A 20,967-nucleotide genomic window follows, 5' to 3' on the forward strand; every position below is an offset into this window, starting at 1 on the left:
CTCAAAATGGAAAAAGTTTTAAATGTAAGTGCTAAATCTGTAAATCTTCATGACCTTGAATTTGGCAAAGGATTTTTGGATATGACACCACCAAAAATAAATTGTATTTTGTAAAAATTATAAACTATTGTAATACAAAGGATGTAATCAAGAAAGTGAAAAGACAACATAAATATGAGAGAAATATTTGGAAATTATTTGTCTTATTATAAGAGCCTGTGTCTGGAGTAAATGAACACTTTACATTCAATAGTAAAAGGATAGCTAAATTAAAAATGAGCAAGGATCTGAACAGATATTTCTCCAAAGAAGATATACAAATGGTCAATAAACATGGGAAAAGATGTTTCAAAACATTAAAGACCAGAAACATTCAAATTAGGTCAGCATGATAGTACTTCACACATATTAAGAAGGTTAAAATAAGAAAGGCAGGTAGGTAATAAGTATTGGGAAAAGGTGGAGAGATCAGAACCCCTATATACTGCTAAAGGAAATATAAAATGGTCCAACTGTTGGGGAAATAGTCAGGCAGTTGTTCACATAATAAAACCCAGAGTTATCTGATGACTCAGAATCTCTACTCCTAGGTACACAAGGGCAGTGAAAATTAATGTTCGTCGATAGATAAATGCATAGACAACAAAATACTCTCCATCCATACAATGAAATAATATCCAGGCATAAAAATGAATTTGGATATATACTATTTGAATGATCTTTGAAAATTTTATTAAGAAAAAGAAGACAGTCAGTAAAGGTTATTTAACATATGGTTATATACATATGAAAGTTCAGAATAAGGAAATACATTGCATCTCTTCAATATCACAAAAATTTAATAAAGTCCTGTGATGGTAAAATATATCTGTGCATATACTAAAATATGCTATGGTATTATACTAACCACCACTTTATATGGGTGAGTCATATGGTATGTGAACGATACCTAAATATGAAGATGTTAAAATGTTGTATGTTTCTAGATTTTGTGAAATAAACTTAAGGATGCTATATCATAAATTAACACTTGCACATCTCTGTAAGTAATGCTGACAACTCTTATGAGATTAGCAGTATTTTTAATTGAGAATATTATTCTTTTGAGTTATAATGCTATATATGTATTATTCTACTATCTCATTATGTATGAAAAAATATATGGATGACATATTAGCTATTAGAGTGTTCTTTCTAGTGCTTTCTCACTTGCCTTCTTGAACTGTCTCTATCTTTCATCGTTTTGAGATATTTTACCTACATGTTATTGTAGAAAACTGATAATGTATATTGCTCTTTTTTTGGCACTACGGGGGTTTGAGCTCAGGGTTTCACAGTTTGCAGGAAGGCTTCTACCACTTAAGCCATGCCTCCATCCCTGTTTGCTTTAGTTATTCTTTTAGATGGGATTTCAATTTTTTTTTTTTTTTTGCCCAGGCATGCCCTCAGACCTCAGTCTTCCTTCTAACACCTCCTATATAGCTGATGTGTACTACAGTGTTTAGTATACAGGTGTTTACTACCGTGCCCAACGTATTCTTTGAGATGGGTTCTTGCTAACTTTTTGCCTAGACTGGCCTCAAACAGTGATCTACCTATCTGTACCTTCCAAGAAGCTGGGATTATAAGTATGAACCACTACACCTGGCAATAATGTATATTATTCTTGATCACAGAGATACAAATTAGTTATTTAATAGAATATAACTGAAAAGGCCATTTTGCACTTATTTCAGAATTTTTTGTATCCTGAAATGTATATGATATTTTCATTCTCCTTTGAATGATTGTGACATGTTATTGGTTTCTTCATTAATTGATGATCTGAAGTCTTTGACATATTTTTATTTATGTTAGAGTCAAGACACTGCCTTCCTTTCAAAATTGTCTTTAAGCAGTTGTTTTCCTTTTTTTTTTTTCTAGTGTTTAATTTTAAAAAGCATACAGTAGAATACAGTGGAGCAAGGGAACAAATCCTAAATATTTTTCTATTTCTGAGTACCTTTCCCTTTCTTGCAGTATAGGAAATAATTTATAAATACATTATAATTTACTTGCATGTTTTAACTAGAAAAACAGATTCCTAACTTTTCTTAATTGGTTTATTAAATTTACTTCCTGGCTTATTGAAGAGTTTAAAGAGGGCAGTAGAGATGAAATCATGGATTATAAGAAGCATCTCACTGATTGCTGTGAGAATTTTGTGTACAAATGGGATCATTCAGTACTCCAGTAAGTATGAGTGAGAGTCAAATGTGATTTGTAACTTTAATATTTTGTAAAGTCAACAAACAGACATAGTTTTAGGAGGTATAACGGAGTTATTTTAATTGATCAGAGTATCTTGAAAATGTTTTACAGATAATGCTTCTATTAGCAGATTGAAACCAAGAGAAAATTTAATTTCACATTAAAAATGTATAAGCAATAAATACAGCAAAACAACTGCCAATCATTTTATGCAAATTGGGTTACATTTGAACAGACACTAAATTCCAAAATGGATATTTTATGAATAAATGAATTAGAAAAAAACTTTTAAAATGGTGGAATAAAAATTTTAGAAAATTAAAATATGGCTTTCACAAGTTATTACAGAAAAATGGCAGAGCTGCAATTTTAAAAGCTAGATATTTCCAAAAATTAGTTTTTAGATACCAAAGAAGTTTGTTTTTAAAAAGTATCAGATTTATTGTTTTTTACAAGTAATATAAAAAGATCTTAATTAGCATTTCAGTTTTAGAGAAGTTTTACATTCAAAAATATAACTCTTGAAAATATGTGGATGCAAAACGAATACTGATCACAGACTGATTGATTCAGCTAAAGACTGTATAGCAGATGAGTACTGGCAACAAAAGAAATGTCATCTATTTAACATGATTAAAGAAAAATAAAAACACTTGAAAACTGCAATACCATTTAGCATTTTCTTGGGTAATTCAACATTTTCTTTTGTCATGTATGGCTAAACCTTAACAATTTGTCTAGAACTAAACTACATGAACACTGACAGCAAAGGATGTGAATTCATGTCTTTGAATAATAAATAGCTAAAAATTGTTTATTAAAAGAAATTTTTGTATAATTTAGGCAGGTGAAATTTCAGAACAGCCTGTGTTCCTTCTTATGAGATTGCTATGAAATTTATAAATTTGAAACTAACTTAATGATACCTTTACAAGTACAGATAAATTATAAATGTATTTATCAGGCCATTTAATATGTCAATTCTTACTAATTTAGATAGTTTTTCTTGACCATTTCAAATAATTTCTTAACTCACTATCTAATATGGATTAGGAAACAATTTATGTTTACTAAATCATACTTTGATCCATCTTAAGTTGACTGATATACTTCAAAGACCACATACGTATAATGATTACTCCCCAAATTGACCTTATGTACCTGGTTATTCTTGCTATTCAGAGATTCCACTGGAAAATAACATGAGAAAAGCTGAATTCCATTGAGATGTCAATTTAATTCATTAAGAAACTTCTCTTCCATCTTAATGTAATTATTCCATAAATGTCTGACAATTCTTCAACGATATAATCAAGTCTTTCACTACTTTCTGTCATCATATACAGTAGTCTATTAAAAATATTGAAACATTGTATATCATATTATTTATTGCTCTGGTTTTGTTTCTTTAATAATCTGAGGCTTTCCACAGCCATCTATTATCACATAGTAAAAGTCAGTAAAGTAATTCTTTATTGTAGTAAAATGTACAAGAGTAGCAGAATGGCATTTATTACAATAGTTGTTTAAAATTTCTGCATTTGAATGAAATTGAAGAAGGAATATGTCAAGCATACCAATTATTAAGGAATGAATCTCCAAAGCCAATATGCCAATAAAATAGTCTTGTGTTTTTTAAATAAATATTTTATATCTTATCACAGATGTTTCTGGTTTTTTCATTTCAAACAAACTTGTGATGCTGGTATCTGGTTGTCCATAAAATATTTACCAAGTATAGAATTCCAGATTCTATTTTATTATAAAATCAGCCCAGATGCAATACCAGATATTAATGTGCTTATATTGTATTTTGTATCTGCTTTGAAACAACTACCTACATTTTATGTATTTGATTTGAAACTATAAATAAAATAATGATTTACAAGCTCATTTTTCACAACAATCTTATTTTTTTACAAGCTTCCAAGGTAATAAGAAATCCTTCATTGATTTCCTTCATGTAAAATGACTGCTAACTTGTCTACACAGTAGAAATGGAAGGGAAAAAGTGTTTATTTACAGATATAGGGAGACTGATTCCCTCCCACTTGCTAGGAAGACAGGGAAGTAGCTGGGAAGGTGTTTTCTGCCATCAACCAAGATGTCTCCTGAATGACGCAGAAGTAGGATTGCATATCACATGATATTGCATATCATATCATATATCCTGTTTACCCAACCTCAAAAATGGGTATGATACAGGATATAATTGTGATGTATATATCAGCATGAGTAGCCCATAGCAAAATTAACTCTTTGTCTGCTTCATTTAATAAGTTATTACAAAAATGTGTAGAGTGTTTCTGGGCAAATAAAAAGCAATTGCACTGAAGAAAATGGAATAAAGATTTTTACAGCCAATAAAAAGGAAATTTTCCTTCCATGTCTATAAGACTATGCTAGGTCTCCTAAGGTGACAAGAGTAGAGTCAGTGGTATCTGAACTTTCACAGTCATTCATTGGTGCGTTCATTCAGTGGTGTGGTCAGCTTACAAGAGCCCATGGTGCTTATCTCCCCACCCCCAATTTCAGTGATGTCAGGATAGTATTGTATCAGTGATAGTGGGAATATTTACTGGTAAACATTATAAATCAGAGCATTTCCCCACATAGAGATTGTTGTTATACATTTATCAATAGACTTATTATTTAATTTGGGAGCTTTCTTTATGGCATTTGAGAAATTCATTTAATATTGAAGTTATCTAGCTGTAAAATCATGCATCCAAGTCACTGAGTTAGGATGGCACAAAATGGGCAATGGTCCCTCTATTTTTCATATGGCTAAATCATATAGCTTTTCTGGTTTTAAGGCAATATTTTCCATATCGTGGATGCTTTTTCCATTTAGGTGTTCATTAGGACAGTCATGGCTGTATCCTGGGACATCACTGATGGTGGACACTGTGTAAGATGCACTGCGGAGAGCATCTGAATGGGAAAAGCTGTTTCCAAATTGGATCCTATACTGATTCCAGTTTCTTCTCAGAATTGCTTGAACCTATCAAAAAGAAACAGAAGCAAGAACAATCCATGAATCAAAATGAAAATATTACATTTGAACCACAGTGAAATAAAGTTTGCAGAAAAACTTTTAAAAAAAAGTTTAGTGAATAATATTGCTTCATTTATTCAATAAAAAAATTCAAGTTGTAATCTTCATGTTAGGGAATACTTTGCAATTACTCTATTTAATTAAGATTTCAACAATATTTTTCATCCTACACTTTGAAGTTTTAATAATGAATGTGTATATATTATTGTCAAACACATAATTAATTCAGATCCCCACATGTGGGATTACATGTGCAGCCTGTAATCCTAGCTACTCAGGAGGCAGAAATCAGGAGGCTCATGGTTGGAAGTCAGCCTGGGCAAATAGTTGGGGAGACCTTATCTCAAAAATACCCAATACAGAAAAAGGGCTAATAGACTGGCTCAAGGTGTAGGACCTGAGTTCAAACCCCAGAACCACCTAATTTTATATCAATATATTTATTAATAGAATGAGAACACAAGTTGGGGGGATAGAAGAACAGGGAAAAGACACAAAATAAAAAAGAAGTTAGGGGTATAAAGAATATAAATCACCATCATGATTAACACTAGTGGCAACCTTTTATCAAATGATTACCATATGTCAGAAATTGTGCTATATCTGAAAATAAGAGATTGTCCCCATGGAGCTTTTGTGCTAAAAGAATACACGATGTTGAACAAACACATAAATATGAGATGATATTGTGAAGACTGTGTAAGAACATCATGTCTCCACTGTTATGTCGACTCCTCCTCTCCCTGGATAAACTTGAAGTTTAATGACCATATTTTCTGACTGGAGCTAGAGACTAAAACTAGGTAAGTCAAATCCAGTGACTTTGTTTTAGATTAACTTAAGATAAGGAAGGATTTTCTTCACATTGAGCCAGTGAACACAAATGATGGTATTCAAATACATCCTGAATGCCATGATTCTGGACATTTCTTGCAGATCGATTTGGGATCTGAGCGCCTAAAAGTAATTTCTCCATGATTCATGCACTATTAACACACATGGTTGATAAAGAATTCAAGTACAATCACTATATTCATGTATACAAATCAATATTAAATCCTCTTAAAGCAATTGCATATGGCTTTTCATTACCTACACCAGATTACAAGCATTGTATAAATAAAAAAGATTTCCAGAATATTTACAACTTTATGGGATACCTCAAAAACACTTCAATACTTTAAAATCTCCTATTTTCTGTCACTTAATATGAATACAAAGTTTTATTGTCTCATTTCATGTTTTAGCATATAAGAAAAAGAAAGGGTAAAATATAGAGTCAACAGTTTGTTTAGCAAAAAACTCTACCCAAAATCTCCTAGACACCATAAACAGCTACAGCAAGGTGGCAGGATACAAAATCAACTTACAAAAATCATTAGCTTTTCTATACACCAATAACAAACAAACTAAAAATGAATATATGGAAACAATTCCATTTACAATAGCCTCAAAAAAAGATCAAATACCTAGGAGTAAACTTAATAAAGGATGTAAATTATCTCTCCAAGGAGAACTACAAACCCCTGAAGAAAGAGATTGAGGAAGACTACAGAAGATGGAGAGATCTCCCGTGATCATGGATTGGTAGAAACAGCATAGTAAAAATAGCAATACTAACAAAAGCAATCTACATGTTTAATGCAATTCCCATCAAAATCCCAATGACATTGATCACAGAGATTGAAAAAATCTACCCTAAAGTTCATTTGGAAACAAAAGGGACTGCAAATAGTCAAGGCAATACTCAGCAAAAAGAGCAATGCTGGAGGTATCACAATATCCTACTTCAAACTATATTACAAAGCAATAGCAATAAAAACAGCATGGTACTGGCACAAAAAACAGATATGAAGACCAGTGGAACAGAATAGAGGACCCAGATATGAATCTACACAGCTATGCCCACCTTATTTTTGACAAAGGTGCCAAAAACATACAATGGAGAAAAGACAGCCTCTTCAACAAATGTTGCTTGGAAAAGTGGTTATCAGTCTGAGAAAAACTGAAATTAGATCTATGTTTATCACCCTGTACTAGTATCAACTCAAAATGGATCAAGGACCTTAATATCAGACCTGAAACTCTGAAGTTAGTAAAAGAAAGAGCAGGGAATACTCTGGAAGTAATAGGTACAAGCAAGGACTTCCTCAATAGAACTCCAGCAGCTCAGTAACTAAGAGAAAGGATGGACAAATGGGACCTCATAAAATTAAAAAGCTCTGCACAACAAAAGAAATGGTCTCTAAACTGAAGAGACCACCTACAGAAAGGAGAAAATATTTGCCAGCTATACATCAGACAAAGGACTGACAACAGAATACATAAGGAACTTAACAAACTAAACTCTCCCAAAATCAATGAACCAATAAAGAAATGGGCAACTGAACTAAACAGAACTTTCTCAAAAAAAAGAAATTCAAATGGCCAAAAAAACACATGAAAAAAATGCTCACCATCTCTAGTCATAAAGGAAATGCAAATCAAAACCACGCTGAGATTCCACCTCACCCCTGTTAGAATAGACATCATCAAAAACACCACCACCAACAGGTGTTGGTGAGGATGTGGAGAAAAAAGAACTCTCATACACTGCTGGTGGGAATGCAAGTGAGTGCAACCACTCCGGAAAAAAATATGGAGACTTCTTAAAAATCTAAACATAGATCTGCCATATGATCCAGCAATCCACTCCTGTGGGATACACTAAAAGGAATATGACACAGGTTACTCCAGAGGCATCTGCACACCCATGTTTATTGCAGTGCTTTTCACAATAGCCAAGTTATGGAAACAACCAAGATGCCCCACTATTGATGAATAGATATTTTTGACCATTATATCTAATATATATATATATATATGTATATATAGCATATATTTATATATGCTAGATGCTGTACTGCCTGAGCCATGTCTCCAGTGCTTTTTGTTCTGGTTATTTTGGAGCTACGGTTTCACTTTTTGCTCAGTTGGCCTGGACTCCATTCTCCTATTTTACACTTCCCATCTTAGCTGGCATGACAGGTGTATATTACCATGCCCAGCTTTTTTTCCATTGAGATGGAGTCTCATGAACTTTTTTTTTTCCCCATACTGGCCTTGAACTAGGATTTTCCTAATCTCAGCCTGCCAAGTAACTAGGATTACAGCTGTGAGCCACCATCACATGACTGAGAATTTCTTTTTATTCTGATTATTTTATACTTCACTTTGTAATTAATGTGGTAATTACTGAATACAGACACTACATAGCTTCAGGTTGAATGGAAGTGGAATATAGTTTCCTATAAAAGATTATACACAAATGTTGAGAAGAATCTGACAGGAGGAAATTATTAGCTGTGAAGGCAGTATTCATAGTACTAAAAAGGAAAACTAAATCAATTCTAAAAGCCAAAATGGCTTTTGATATAAATGGATTTTGCCCCTGAAATATCTTTGATTAAGGTCATCACCCCATTTCTTCTTTGCAAATAAATCATCAGAAAAATCACAAAAGCCATTGCCCTGAACTGAGGCTTCTTATTTACTGAAGTTAAAAATAAACCTAATTAAAGATTCACAGGCCTTGTAGGCTTCTGTTTGTTTATATTATCTCCAAAAGGATGTTACTTTTTTTTCATATGCTTCCTCTAATACAAGATTCTACTTGTTCTACAGAACATTAAAACTGGCTGCTCAGTAAGTTAAAATGAGAAAAATTGAAAGGAAGGTAACTTGGTGCTATTAAAGTTGTGAATATATTTTTATTGTTTTGTGTATAGACCTTATATAAGTAGCAAAACCAAATTATTAAAATGTAACATTATAACTTTATATATCCATTAGCACCTGATAAAGAATGAAGTCTATACTCCTTAATCTAAATCAATTTTAAAAAATTAATAGAACTTTGTAAAAAAAATTCTAAATTTGCTTTCTTCACAGAATATGAGCTCAGTTGTTCTCAACAAATCATTTAATCATTTTATAAAAAATATCTACACTCTATTGTCATTAAATACACCCTCTGATGGTCAGAGTACGTTAATAGGGTACATTTTTGTGCAGCAGGACTAGGGCTGAGATGAAAGTGGCCAGACCACTTGTCAAACCACAATAATAACTAACGAGAAATGCTAATTGGAAGATGTCAGCTCAAAATAAATAAAAGGTGGAGGTAAAAAGATACAGATATTAGGCAAAAGGCAAGTCACTTGACCTAATGTGGAAAGCAAGAAGGAAACTAAGCCTGAGAAAGGGATTTTAAGAAGAACATGACATAGTTGGAACAACACAAACTGAACTTGGCAGCTGTTTCTTCATGTTTTGAGAGTGGGAAAAACTAAGAGGCAAAGGAACAAAAAGGGAGGGATTATAGTATTTCTTAAAATGAGAAGTGACTCATGCTCAAGCAGGGATTGTATCTCCAGAGATGAAGAAAAGGATATTAAAGATGTTGTGAAAAACTGAAGGATTTGGCAACAACTTGGCTCCAAGGTTTTTTTTTATTATTGTAATTTTCCAATGCCAAAATTTTCTCAATTTTAGGACATGGCTAAAGATCAGGGTACTGTGTCTCTTTTGCTAACACAGATAAAGTGTAACAAGAGTATAAAGGATCAGTTTTGATATTTCCCAGGCACTGTTTTTATATAAAAGGGCCAATTTAAAATTTTGATTCCAATATAATTAATGTTTCCATTTATACACGTATTTTCAAATATCAGTTATTTGACAAACCTAATAATGAAAGCTATAATATACTAAAGATCTTTTTTTTTTTCCTTTTTTTTTTTCTTTTATTATTCATATGTGCATACAAGGCTTGGGTCATTTCTCCCCCCTGCCCCCACCCCCTCCCTTACCACCCACTCCACCCCCTCCCTCTCCCCTCCACCCCCTCAATACCCAGCAGAAACTATTTTGCCCTTATTTCTAATTTTGTTGTAGAGAGAGTAAAGATCTTGTAAGAGTGGAGTATCATACAAAAAACTTTACTTTCCTTAGCTTACATTAATCTTCATGAGATTTGTGTGAAGCTCTTGGTTTCATTTCCCTTTAATAAAGATAGACATACTCCTATTTCCTGGCATTTCACAAAGTATGACAGCTAGGAAGAAAGTAGCAACACTGGAGTTTAAATACATACCTGTGTTTATTCTATACTGCCTCCTATCACATAATATTTTGTCTGATAAGGGACTATGATTTGCTATCATAATCAACAAATAACTAGTGATTATGTTTTGAATATTCAAAAATTGCATCAATCTTTTTCTTTAAATATGGAGGTATGCCTTTCATATTTCATGCATGTTAGGTGGCCTGTGACCATAGTTTTCTCATCAATATTTGATTGACACATCCTACATAGGCAGCATGTGGGATCACCTAATTGTTTATACAGCAGAACACATATGATACAGGCTATTTGAATTTTATATTATCAAGACAAATGATTTACCTGCTCTTCCTAACTGCATTTTGTGTTTACACCTCCACTGGTTTCAGAAAAACAGTCCATCTTGTCTTTGGTGTGGAAGAATCATGGAATGCATGAAATACAGGCTACTATGTTTGACAGGATTCCACACATTTTTATAAATAAGTAAATATGTGCTTTATGTATCTATACTTTAAAGTATATTTTAATTTTTAATTGAAAATGGAACAATGGATTTTACTACATAGAAAGAGAAAGTAAAATTTTACTTAATATCATGACATGTCCATTATTTCCAATGTTGATTTGCTTTATAGGAATGATTTTCACAAAGTTATGTGAACCGTGTGTTCCTCTTCTGAACCTTAGTGATGTGCTTCCCAGTTATCAAGTGTCCATGTCTCATTAAATTGTCTGGATTTCTAAACTTTTCTCAATTTCGCTAACATTCTCCAGTTTAAAACTGGTCAAGTGAATCAGAAATATTTAGAGAGCTAAGTCAATATAGCTCAAACATATGGATAACAATATCCATATGCATAAGAAATAAAGAGCCAGTTTTAAAATTCCTGAAGTTTCTAACAACTTGTATAAAAATACCCAAGATCACATTGCTGTGCTATAAACTAAAACATTCTATCCTAAACTTCTGAACCCACTGCCATCTCCTCCCTGTATAACTGACAGTTTAATTTGTTTTAAATTTTTTATCTACTTTAAAACTTTTCCAAAGTCCACATTGTAGAGCATGCAAAACAAAAACAAAAATGGGGAGAGAATGTAAATGAGCAGATTGTATTTCTTGTTGGAGTGTATGTACTATAAAGTTAAGGATTGCCTAACACTGTTGTTGGGAAAACTCCAGACTTAGTAGAATCCAATGATAAATCAAAAGATGAGATGTACAAACTTATTGATCGGATATTTTAAAGTAAGTCTGACTTTTCCCTGCTTCTGAACTCCAATTTGACCTGAGCCTTTTTCAGAAGATTTGTACTTATGAAATGGGATTCTATGGGTCTTTTCTCTAAGAAAAAGTGAATTTGAAATAGGTGGAAGTTTATAATTCCATCTCACTTTTTAAGAAAAAATATAACATAATAAAAGGAATAAAATCAATTAACATACCTCTCCATTAAAAAAGCAGAAAATTGTAGAAACCAAAAGACCCTGTAAACAAAAAAGAGAATTATTACAATCTAAATGAAAGAGATACATGTATTTATAACCAACTTGCTGCATGAGCAGTCAAGAATAAAACCACCCAAACAAGCCTGCATGTAAACCGAATATCAAATTTCTCAAACTGTCTTCTTGTTTCAAAAAGCCATACCTGATAGTGCATAAGGATATGCATGATATAGTCGTATACCTCCTCTGCAATCCTTCCTTCAGGTCGCCATGGAATAAGGACAAACTCAATGCCAAGCAATGGCACAAGGATAAGTGTAGCTCTCACAGCTTTCATGTAGAGGCTGGATTCCGCCTGGTGTGTAACTCTTAACTTGGTAATGAGAACACGTACAATATTTAACAGGAAAAACAGATTCACCTAAAAAAAGAAAACAAAATGGTAAATAAAAACAAGTTCATATTTAGTATTAATAAAACTCCAATTTTAGAAATGTTGAACTATTTATAATGTATAAGAATATGTATAGTATTTGTATTTCTGGAATTGTTATACTCACTTTACAAGTATATTAATTTTAATTAACTTTAGCATCTATGCTATGTACTTTCAAATTATAGATCACACCATAATAACTATTTTCATCTGTTTTTGGGTTGTCTTTGCTATGTCTCCTTTTGCAGCAATAACCTTTATAATATCTTTTGGTAACAACCTTACAACAATTCTCCAAAATAGTACTGTAATACTCTTTATTCTTATGAAGAGACTGACTCAACTCATACAATTGAACCAGCTGATATTCAATCTACATTATCCTAGAGGTAGAACCATTTGTATCCAATAAGGTTTTCTATTAATTTCTTTCTACAATGACAAATTTACTATTCACTGTGCCTTAGCAACTTTCCCTAAGAGATAACATTCTGTTTGAAAAGGTGTTATAAAACTTTGAAGATATAATGTGATTCAGAAAACAGTCTTGTTGAAACAATATTCATTCTCTCTCTCTCTCAATACTATTTTTCCATTTTTTATATTCACTCAAGGAAATTTTTTCTTCCTTTTGCCTATTTCTTTCTATGTTCATTCATTATGCCTTTTATTAGATTATGGACATTAACTCCAGAAAAGTCACATTATTCCCTTCCCTTCTGTCTCACTCTGACTGCTAGCATTAATCCTTAGTTTAACAATCTTAAAATTTTTAAATACAAACCAATACATAATTATGTGTTTATATGCTTTAACTAATTTGAAAAATAGTAACATCTTATTCAGAAAAAACAATGAACAAATATTTTACATTACTAATTTAAAGCACATGTTATGAAAATGATTGGGCACACAAATATTACACAACTCTTCTCAAAGAACTCAGTGGATGTATGTTTTAAAAATACGCAGCTCACCAGAATCCTAATGATAACATGTCTATGAAAAGGAATGTGTTATAGACATAGGAATGTGACAAAGACAAAAGTAGAAAAAGCCATTTGAACAGGTGTAAGAATGGAACATGACAAACCAACATGTCAGCTGTTATTTTACCCATCTTAAAGAATTCCCTTCACAAGAACTCATTGCTGTTTAAAAGTTTTGACTAAAAAGAAATTACTCCTAGTCCCTAGAAGAAAAGACAACAATGTCCTTTTCATCTGCTTATAAATCATAATGTATAATCTTTAAATCCTAATATATAAATCACAAATCACTAAAATAGTAGATATGCTATAATTTAGCTCAAAATTACATGAAATTTTTAAATTGCAAAGTACTTTTCAAGTAGCGAGTCATTTAAAATGTGAAAACAGAAACTAGAATTAACAATGGAGTTACTCCTTTAAACTAATCTATAATAGTTGGATTAGAATGTATGAGATATTATTCTCTATGTCATTTTCCACATAAGTATGATCCTCAGATCCTACTTTATTTTCTCTTAATACTTCCATATATTTTAAACAAAAAAAGAGAATATGAATTTTGAATTTCAAATGAAGTATATCTAAATTTTATGCGATTGTGAACAAACCTAGTAAAGAAGAAACCTGTTTTTACTCTAACACCCATAATGTTAAAGAGTTGGTAGATGCAAGACATCTTCCTACTAACATGTCACTCTAGGGCCACAAAAGGAAGCCAAGTGAGTAGGTACAGTGTCTATGGGAAAATTCCTGGGAGCCATTCTCACACAAGGATGGCCAGTGATTCCTTAACCATGCCCCAAAGTGACCTGTGTGGACTCACATTAAATCATCCTCTCTCAGCTTTGCCTTAGCAAGTCTAAAAGTACTGTAGTCATTCCAATACAACCTTGCTTAAAAGGAAGTGTGATGGAGGAAGTCAGTGGAAAGAGATTTATGATGGCCAAAATACCTTATTTATAAAAATTCTACAAAGACACATGACAATATGAATAATTACTATTGACCTTGGAAGTGTCAGGACCAGTGAGGGGCCCTGGAGTTTAACCAAGGGCAGAACAACTTAAAAAGTAGTCTCCTAATCTTGTTTTAGGCCAAAATGATGAAAAGTTTCATGAAAATAAAGTGGATATTCACTTCCTTTCTGAGCAGCTTGATGGGCTATTTTCCTTCATAATATTTTGCTCTGGCTATAGCATCTGTTTTTTTCTCTCCCAAAGTTGTTGTGGACAGACTTTACAGAGGACTCGGTAAGATACTTTTACATTTTGCATTTGCTCACGCTATTACTTCTTGAGTCTGAATCTTTCTCATTTTTAGGAGGTTTTCTTTGTTGTTGTTTATTTGGTTTGTTTGGTTTTGTTTTGCCTTGTGGGAAAAGCTTATAAAGCTGGTGCTCTACTGCTTGAGCCAGGCTCCAGCCCATTTTGCTCTGGTTATTTTGGAGATGGGGTCTCACAAACTATTTGCCCAGGCTGGCCTCAAACCACAGTCCTCCTGATGTCAGCCTCCCAAGTAGCTAAGATTACAGATGTGAGACACCAGTGTCTGGCTGGGTTTAGGTTTTAATCAGATACCTCTCTGCACAGTCACACCTTTTATAATTAAATGTTGCCTTGTTTTTGTTCTGGAAGCTCTTGGGTGGCCCAAACAACGTGTCCCAATTTCTTTGAGCTCTACTCTGAACAGAATCAGTGTTGTACAGACATTATAAGTGGAGAAACTTTTTAAAGCATTCTTTTCCAGACTTCATGATATTCCAGGTATTGTGTTAATCACGTAACAGGAAGTATTTTATTTGATCCTTATAACATCCTGTAAAGTATACTTATTATTTCATCATTACAGATGAGAAAACAGTCACAGAGAGGTTAAAAATAAAACAAAGCAGAACTTGTCCTAACATACAGCCAGCAGTGGTAGAGCCAGGATTCAGTGCTGGCTATTTGAGTACAAAGAATACAAATCCAGGCTGTCTCAGAATACACTTAAACTCAGTGTGTCACATATGCCCATAGTACGTATAGGAGCAAGAGAAGGAAGTGCTTCTGTCTTTGAACTTTTCAGTAGAATCTACATTAAGCTATATTAAAGTTTCAAAAAAATTAAAAATGTATGTGTTAATTTTTAAACTGACTGACTTGTGGGGCTAGGCAGAAACCAGAAATTTGATGCTTGCTATGTGCTGTCTGCATGCCAGACTAAGCACGTTTTGTACATTAACACAGTTAATCCATGCTTTTGACAAATTTTAAAAGTCATTACTTTTGCTTTTCAATCAACATATTTGTGCTGACTTACAGTACAGTTTTATAATTTGATACATTTATATGGTGTGTAATGAATCAGAACATTTCCTCCTCCACAAATATTATCATTTCCATGTGTTGGAAACCTTCACACTCTCCTGCTTTAGTTGTTATGAAATGTATAGGTAATCATTATAGACCATTGCCACTCCACTATGCTACAGACATTAGGACTGCTTCTTTTCTTCTTTCCTTTTAGTGCCCATTGCCTCCCTCTCGTTGTGGCCCCTTCCACTCCTCTTCCTAGTTTCTCATCACCTCTGCTCTACTCTACTTTTATGTGATCAGTTTTCTTAGTTTTCAGTAATGAGTGAGAATTTGGTGCTTGTTTTTCCATGCCTGGCTTATGTCATTTAACATAATTGGCTCCATTCTATCCAGGTTGCCACAAATGACAGGGTTTCATCCTTTTTATGCCTGAGCAATATCCCATTGTGTATGTGCTACATATATTATCCATTCATCTGTCTATGAACATCTTGGTTGATTTTATTTCTTGCCCTCTGTGAACAGTGTTGCAAAGAACAATGGGTGTGCATCTTTCTTTTTTATATGCTGAATTCATTTCCTTTGAAACAAAGTGAGATTGCTGAATCATATGGTAATTCTATATAATTCTATATATAGTTTTTTAAGAAGTCTCCATACTAGTTTTTATAATGGTTATTCCAATTTACATTGCAACCAACAGTGTATGAATTCCCTTATTCTAAATCTTCAGAGGCATTTACTATTTCGATAATAGTCATTCTAACAAGATGACATCACCTTGTGATTTTGCTTTGCATTTACCTAATGATTAATGATGTTGAATATTTTTTCATTCGCATACTCACTGGCGATTCGTATGAACCTTTTTGGGAAATGACAATTCATATTATTTGTCCATTTTAAAATTAGATTTGTATCTTGTTGTTGAGTTAAGTTCCTATCCTACATGTTAGCCATTTGTCAAATGAAAAAATTTCAAATATGTTCTCCAGTTTTGTAGGTGTCTCCTAACTCTATCCTGTTTTCTTTGCTGTTATTTGTTTAAAGTAATCCCATTTATCTAGTTTTGCCTGTGATTTGGGGGTCTTATCCAAAAAAATCTTTAGCTATTCCAATATTTTGAAACATTTCCTATTTTCTTCTAATCATTTCATAGTTTTGTATTTTATATTTGAGTCCTTGATCTTTTCTGAGGAAATTTTTGTTTATGGTGAAAAAGAGAGATCTAGTTTCACTTTTCTACTTTGGCTTATTCAACTTTTCCCATCTCCGTTTCCTGAAGTGACTGTCCTTTGAACCAATTTGTGTTCCTGAGCCTTGGTGAAAATTGCTTGGCTGTGGGTTTATATCTGATTTTATTCTGTTTCATTTCTATGCTAGTAACATCTTGTTTCAATTACCATAGCTTTATATTATGTTTTACAGTCAGGTGTTGTGAGACTTTCAGTTTTGATCCTTTTGGTCAGGATTGCTTTGTATATTTCGGGTCTTTTGTGAGCTTATATGAATTTTGTGATTCTGTTTTATCCAGCTCTGTGAAGGAAGGCATGGATATTTTGATGGACATTGTACTGAATTTGTGTATTCCTTTGATAGTATAGACAGATTTTTTTTTTTTTTGGTGGTACTGGGGTTTGAACTCAGGACTTCAATGCTTGGTAGGCAGACGCTCCACCACTTGAGCCATTCCACCAGCCCGTAGTATAGACAGTTTAGTAATATTAATTCTCCCAATTCATGAGAATTTTTGTGTGTGTCCCATGATTTCTTTCAGCAGTGCTTTATAATTTTTATTGCAGGAATCCTTAATTTCTTCAGTGTGTGAGTGTATGGACACTGTGAATAAAATTGCATTTTTATTTCTTTTATAGTCAGCTCATTGTGGATATAAAAGTTGCTATTATTATATTCTTTATTTTATAAATAAGGCACCTAAGACAGGGTGATTAGTTTAATTGTTTAAGCTCACACAAGTAAGAGGTGGATGTGGAATTTAAACCTGGCCAATTAGATACCAGAATTACCTTCTTAATTAGGATACATGTTTCAGAATAGCTTAACAATGATACATTTTGCAAATGACTTGAATAGTGTTCTAATATAGCAATATACTAAATTGAAACTAGAAAATACAGTAAAACAATACAAAACTTTTGCATAGAAAAGTGTCTATAAACATGAGTAAGGAGGCTTTGAATTTGAGCTGAAAATATACCACTTTTATCTTGTTATACATAATTTAATACCAACTTCAATTAAGGTGTTTCTCTTAGAAAATGTAATTACCTTATTATGTCAAATTCTCCAGGAGAGAAAACATAATACTTTGTATTAACTTATTGCCTCACTCAAATAATATAATAAAAGCAGTGAATATGACTTCAGCTTCCCTATAACAATGCTTAAAGATGTGTGATCAGTATACTTCTATTATGTGATGCTTAATATAATAATAAAATAGTTTATACTTTTGTATAAATTAAATCTCTTCTTGGACTGCTACTCTTACATAGGTGTGTTAGTTTATCTTGTCTGCCTTCCCCACTTATTTGATCCATCCTCTATTCTGCCAGGAAGTGACCTCTATGGATGTTAACATCACACAGGCTTCTTGTCCTCTGATACTTAAAGTATTGGGCTCATGGAAGGAACCAAGATGTCACAGCATAGTTAGAGACTGAAGTTTGAGTGACTGTCTCTGGTTCTTCTTCCTTGTATGGCTATGGTTTTAGCATTGGCTACTTTCCTATACTTAATGCCAGAGTTCTTTTCTGCATTAACACTACTCTGTTTAGGTTTAACTATGATAGCTGCTTCCCACTGTTGGTGCCTGTCACCTCACCATCACTTACAAATTGGTTCCTTTACCCTTTCTGCCTTCATTGAAACCTATACAATTAAGCACTGCAAGTGCATTGTCTCTGACCTTTGAGGTCCTGAAGAACATAGCCAGATGGAAGATTCAGGAAAAATGAGCAAGAATTTTAATCACATACCAGTAAAGCAGCACAAATTGGACCATGGATAATGTAGAGGAGATGGGTATCAGAACTGATCCAGCAGCTATGGGGAAAAATAAAGTCATTATGTGAAAGAGTTTCATTGTACTTAGTTCAATAGAAATTGTAAAGAGAGATTATCTTACTTGTCATTGTAATATAAACTTCTGGCAATGGCATGTATACAGGCAGGAAGCAATGGAAATCCTATAATTATCAAAGCGAAAGAAATAAATATGCAACTTCTCTTATAATTTGAAACTCTCAAAGTAATTCATGAAATACAAACTTCAGAAATATTCTCATAGCAAAATAAAAAAGTGGTCACCAAATACTTATTGATAAATATTATCTGTAGGTAAAAAATAAATATGATAAACTATTAGATATTTTTTGTGTGTTTGTATGTATATGGATGTATACATTTTTCATTGTAAGTTATTTTGAATTGGTGGATTCCAGAGCTTATTAAGTCTACAATTTGCTACTTAAGTCCCAGCAGTTAGAAGAAATTTGGCACGTGTATACTTTTTGTGATATGGAATTGCCTCATGTTTGGTAAATGATCAAATAGGGATGAAAGCTAGACTCACAAGAATTTCCATTATGAGAGAAAGGTTTTAGCAAGCCATTTTTTGAAGAAGAAAAGTAGAGAAAGAAATGGCTTTTGAATCAGAAATTTTGCATGTTTTGAATCTTCTAAATCAGATATTTCAAAAATGAAATGAAGAAATGCTTTATACAGGTAACCTGAATGTACTAAAGATTAGGAGTATGTGTATACATATATATTTATATCTATATCAATATCTTAATATAGACGGATAGGTGATGGATAAGTAAAATTTCTGTTTTGTTTCTAGTAACTACTTCTATTGAACTCATTTCCTGAATTTTATATTTTGCATTATTCCAGTTACTTCTTTTAGTATGCCAGTGTCTTGTTGTTTTGTAACTCATACCATGTTCATACCATTGTGTGAAGAAAAAAAAGATCTTTGTGTGCCTCTTTTCAGTTACTGACATTGCTACTCTAACTATAAAATAACAATTTAAAAATCTCAAATGTTTTAAATATGGAACTTCAAAGATGGTTAAACCTAACGCCCTCCTTTTACACACGACAAAAAAGGGATACAGAACAGTGAGGTCCAGATTGCTAATTCATAATCCTAATTCAATTGTTTTAGCCACTATGTACTCAGCCAGGATGAGCTATGCATTGGAATATTAAGTAAAAACAGATCACATTATTAATCAACCCGTGATTATTGAAAACATTGAGTTAGAGATGCTTTGCTTTAAATATTTCCATTTATAGAAATTAACAAAATTTTAATTTACACATTCTTTAAAAATGATTACTAAGAAGTATTTTTGTAAGAGAAAAACCTTACCTCCTTTTAAAACTTTCTTAATCAGCTGAATCAACAGATGTGTATAACTGCACTTACCCCAACCGAGAAAATAATACCACATCAAGTGTTGCTTTTCTGCAAACACAGCCACCACAATGAGCGTGTGCAGGTAAATCCCTTCACAGAGCATCCAGAAGTAATTACAGCCCATCAGGTAAAGATGAATGAACTGAGACACTTTACAACTAACCTGTGAGAAAAACAGAAAACACTTTTTATTTTGTAGTTTATGAATCCAACTGTAAAACAACAATCTTGTTTATTTCAGGAAGCACAGAAATTTCTGTCTTGTATGCAAAGTTTTACACACTGATGATTCAGATTTGTAAACTGCCAGGTTTCACCTTTATCTAATATTGCCTTTAGAGTTTTTAATCATTCATTCCAAAGGGTTAAATACTGTATCTTCCAGAAAAGTCCTGTAAACTACAACTCTAACTCATTTAGTGGCTGTTTACTTTCCTAATGTGTCCTAGTTATTATGTAGTTATAAGCATAAACATTTCACACAGGCATAACTTTACATCTGTTTTAATTATTGGTGCCGATTGTTGCATCCTATTAGAAAATGTTAGTAATTTCAAAATAATTAATTACAAGTGCTAAATATTTGGAAATATTTGCATCCTGCATGCTACTAGTACAAAAACTTATTAAATAATAATATTATGAGCCCATACACTCTCCTATGCAAATACAAACTATGAGGTTTTCATGTGGGTATAAAGAAGAAAAAAATATGGTTTCTCTTCCTCTTTTCCTAAAGTCTCCACTTTCTCTTCTCTTAAAGAAACAGGAAGAAGGAGGCTCAAATACTGAGTAAAGAAAATAGGAAGGAGTAAAAGATAGTTTACTCCCTTGACAAGGGAAGTAAATTTAAAGGTCTTCCAGAAATACATTTCAAATTATTCCCATCCACTGCAACTTCTGCTCTGAAATTCAATAAATATTTAGC

General features: G+C 32.7%; 1 protein-coding gene across 8 annotated transcripts in view; it reads right to left on the bottom strand.

The window, feature by feature from the left end:
• Positions 1-709: 709 nt before the first annotated feature.
• Calcrl (calcitonin receptor like receptor) overlaps positions 710-20,967 on the bottom strand; it is a 108,362-nt gene continuing 88,104 nt past the window's right edge. For all 8 annotated transcript variants that reach the window (XM_020182748.2, XM_020182747.2, XM_020182746.2 and 5 more), the window contains 6 exons: positions 20,049-20,202; positions 18,741-18,801; positions 18,592-18,658; positions 12,070-12,288; positions 11,865-11,906; positions 710-5,254 (listed from right to left, as the gene is read on the bottom strand). In XM_020182748.2, coding sequence (XP_020038337.1) covers positions 5,030-5,254; positions 11,865-11,906; positions 12,070-12,288; positions 18,592-18,658; positions 18,741-18,801; positions 20,049-20,202 — 768 coding nt within the window. In that variant the 3' untranslated portion in view covers positions 710-5,029. The remainder of the gene's footprint in view (positions 5,255-11,864; positions 11,907-12,069; positions 12,289-18,591; positions 18,659-18,740; positions 18,802-20,048; positions 20,203-20,967) is intronic.

This window comes from Castor canadensis, chromosome 4 (genome assembly GCF_047511655.1).
Source record: "Castor canadensis chromosome 4, mCasCan1.hap1v2, whole genome shotgun sequence".
Classification (NCBI taxonomy): domain Eukaryota; kingdom Metazoa; phylum Chordata; class Mammalia; order Rodentia; family Castoridae; genus Castor; species Castor canadensis.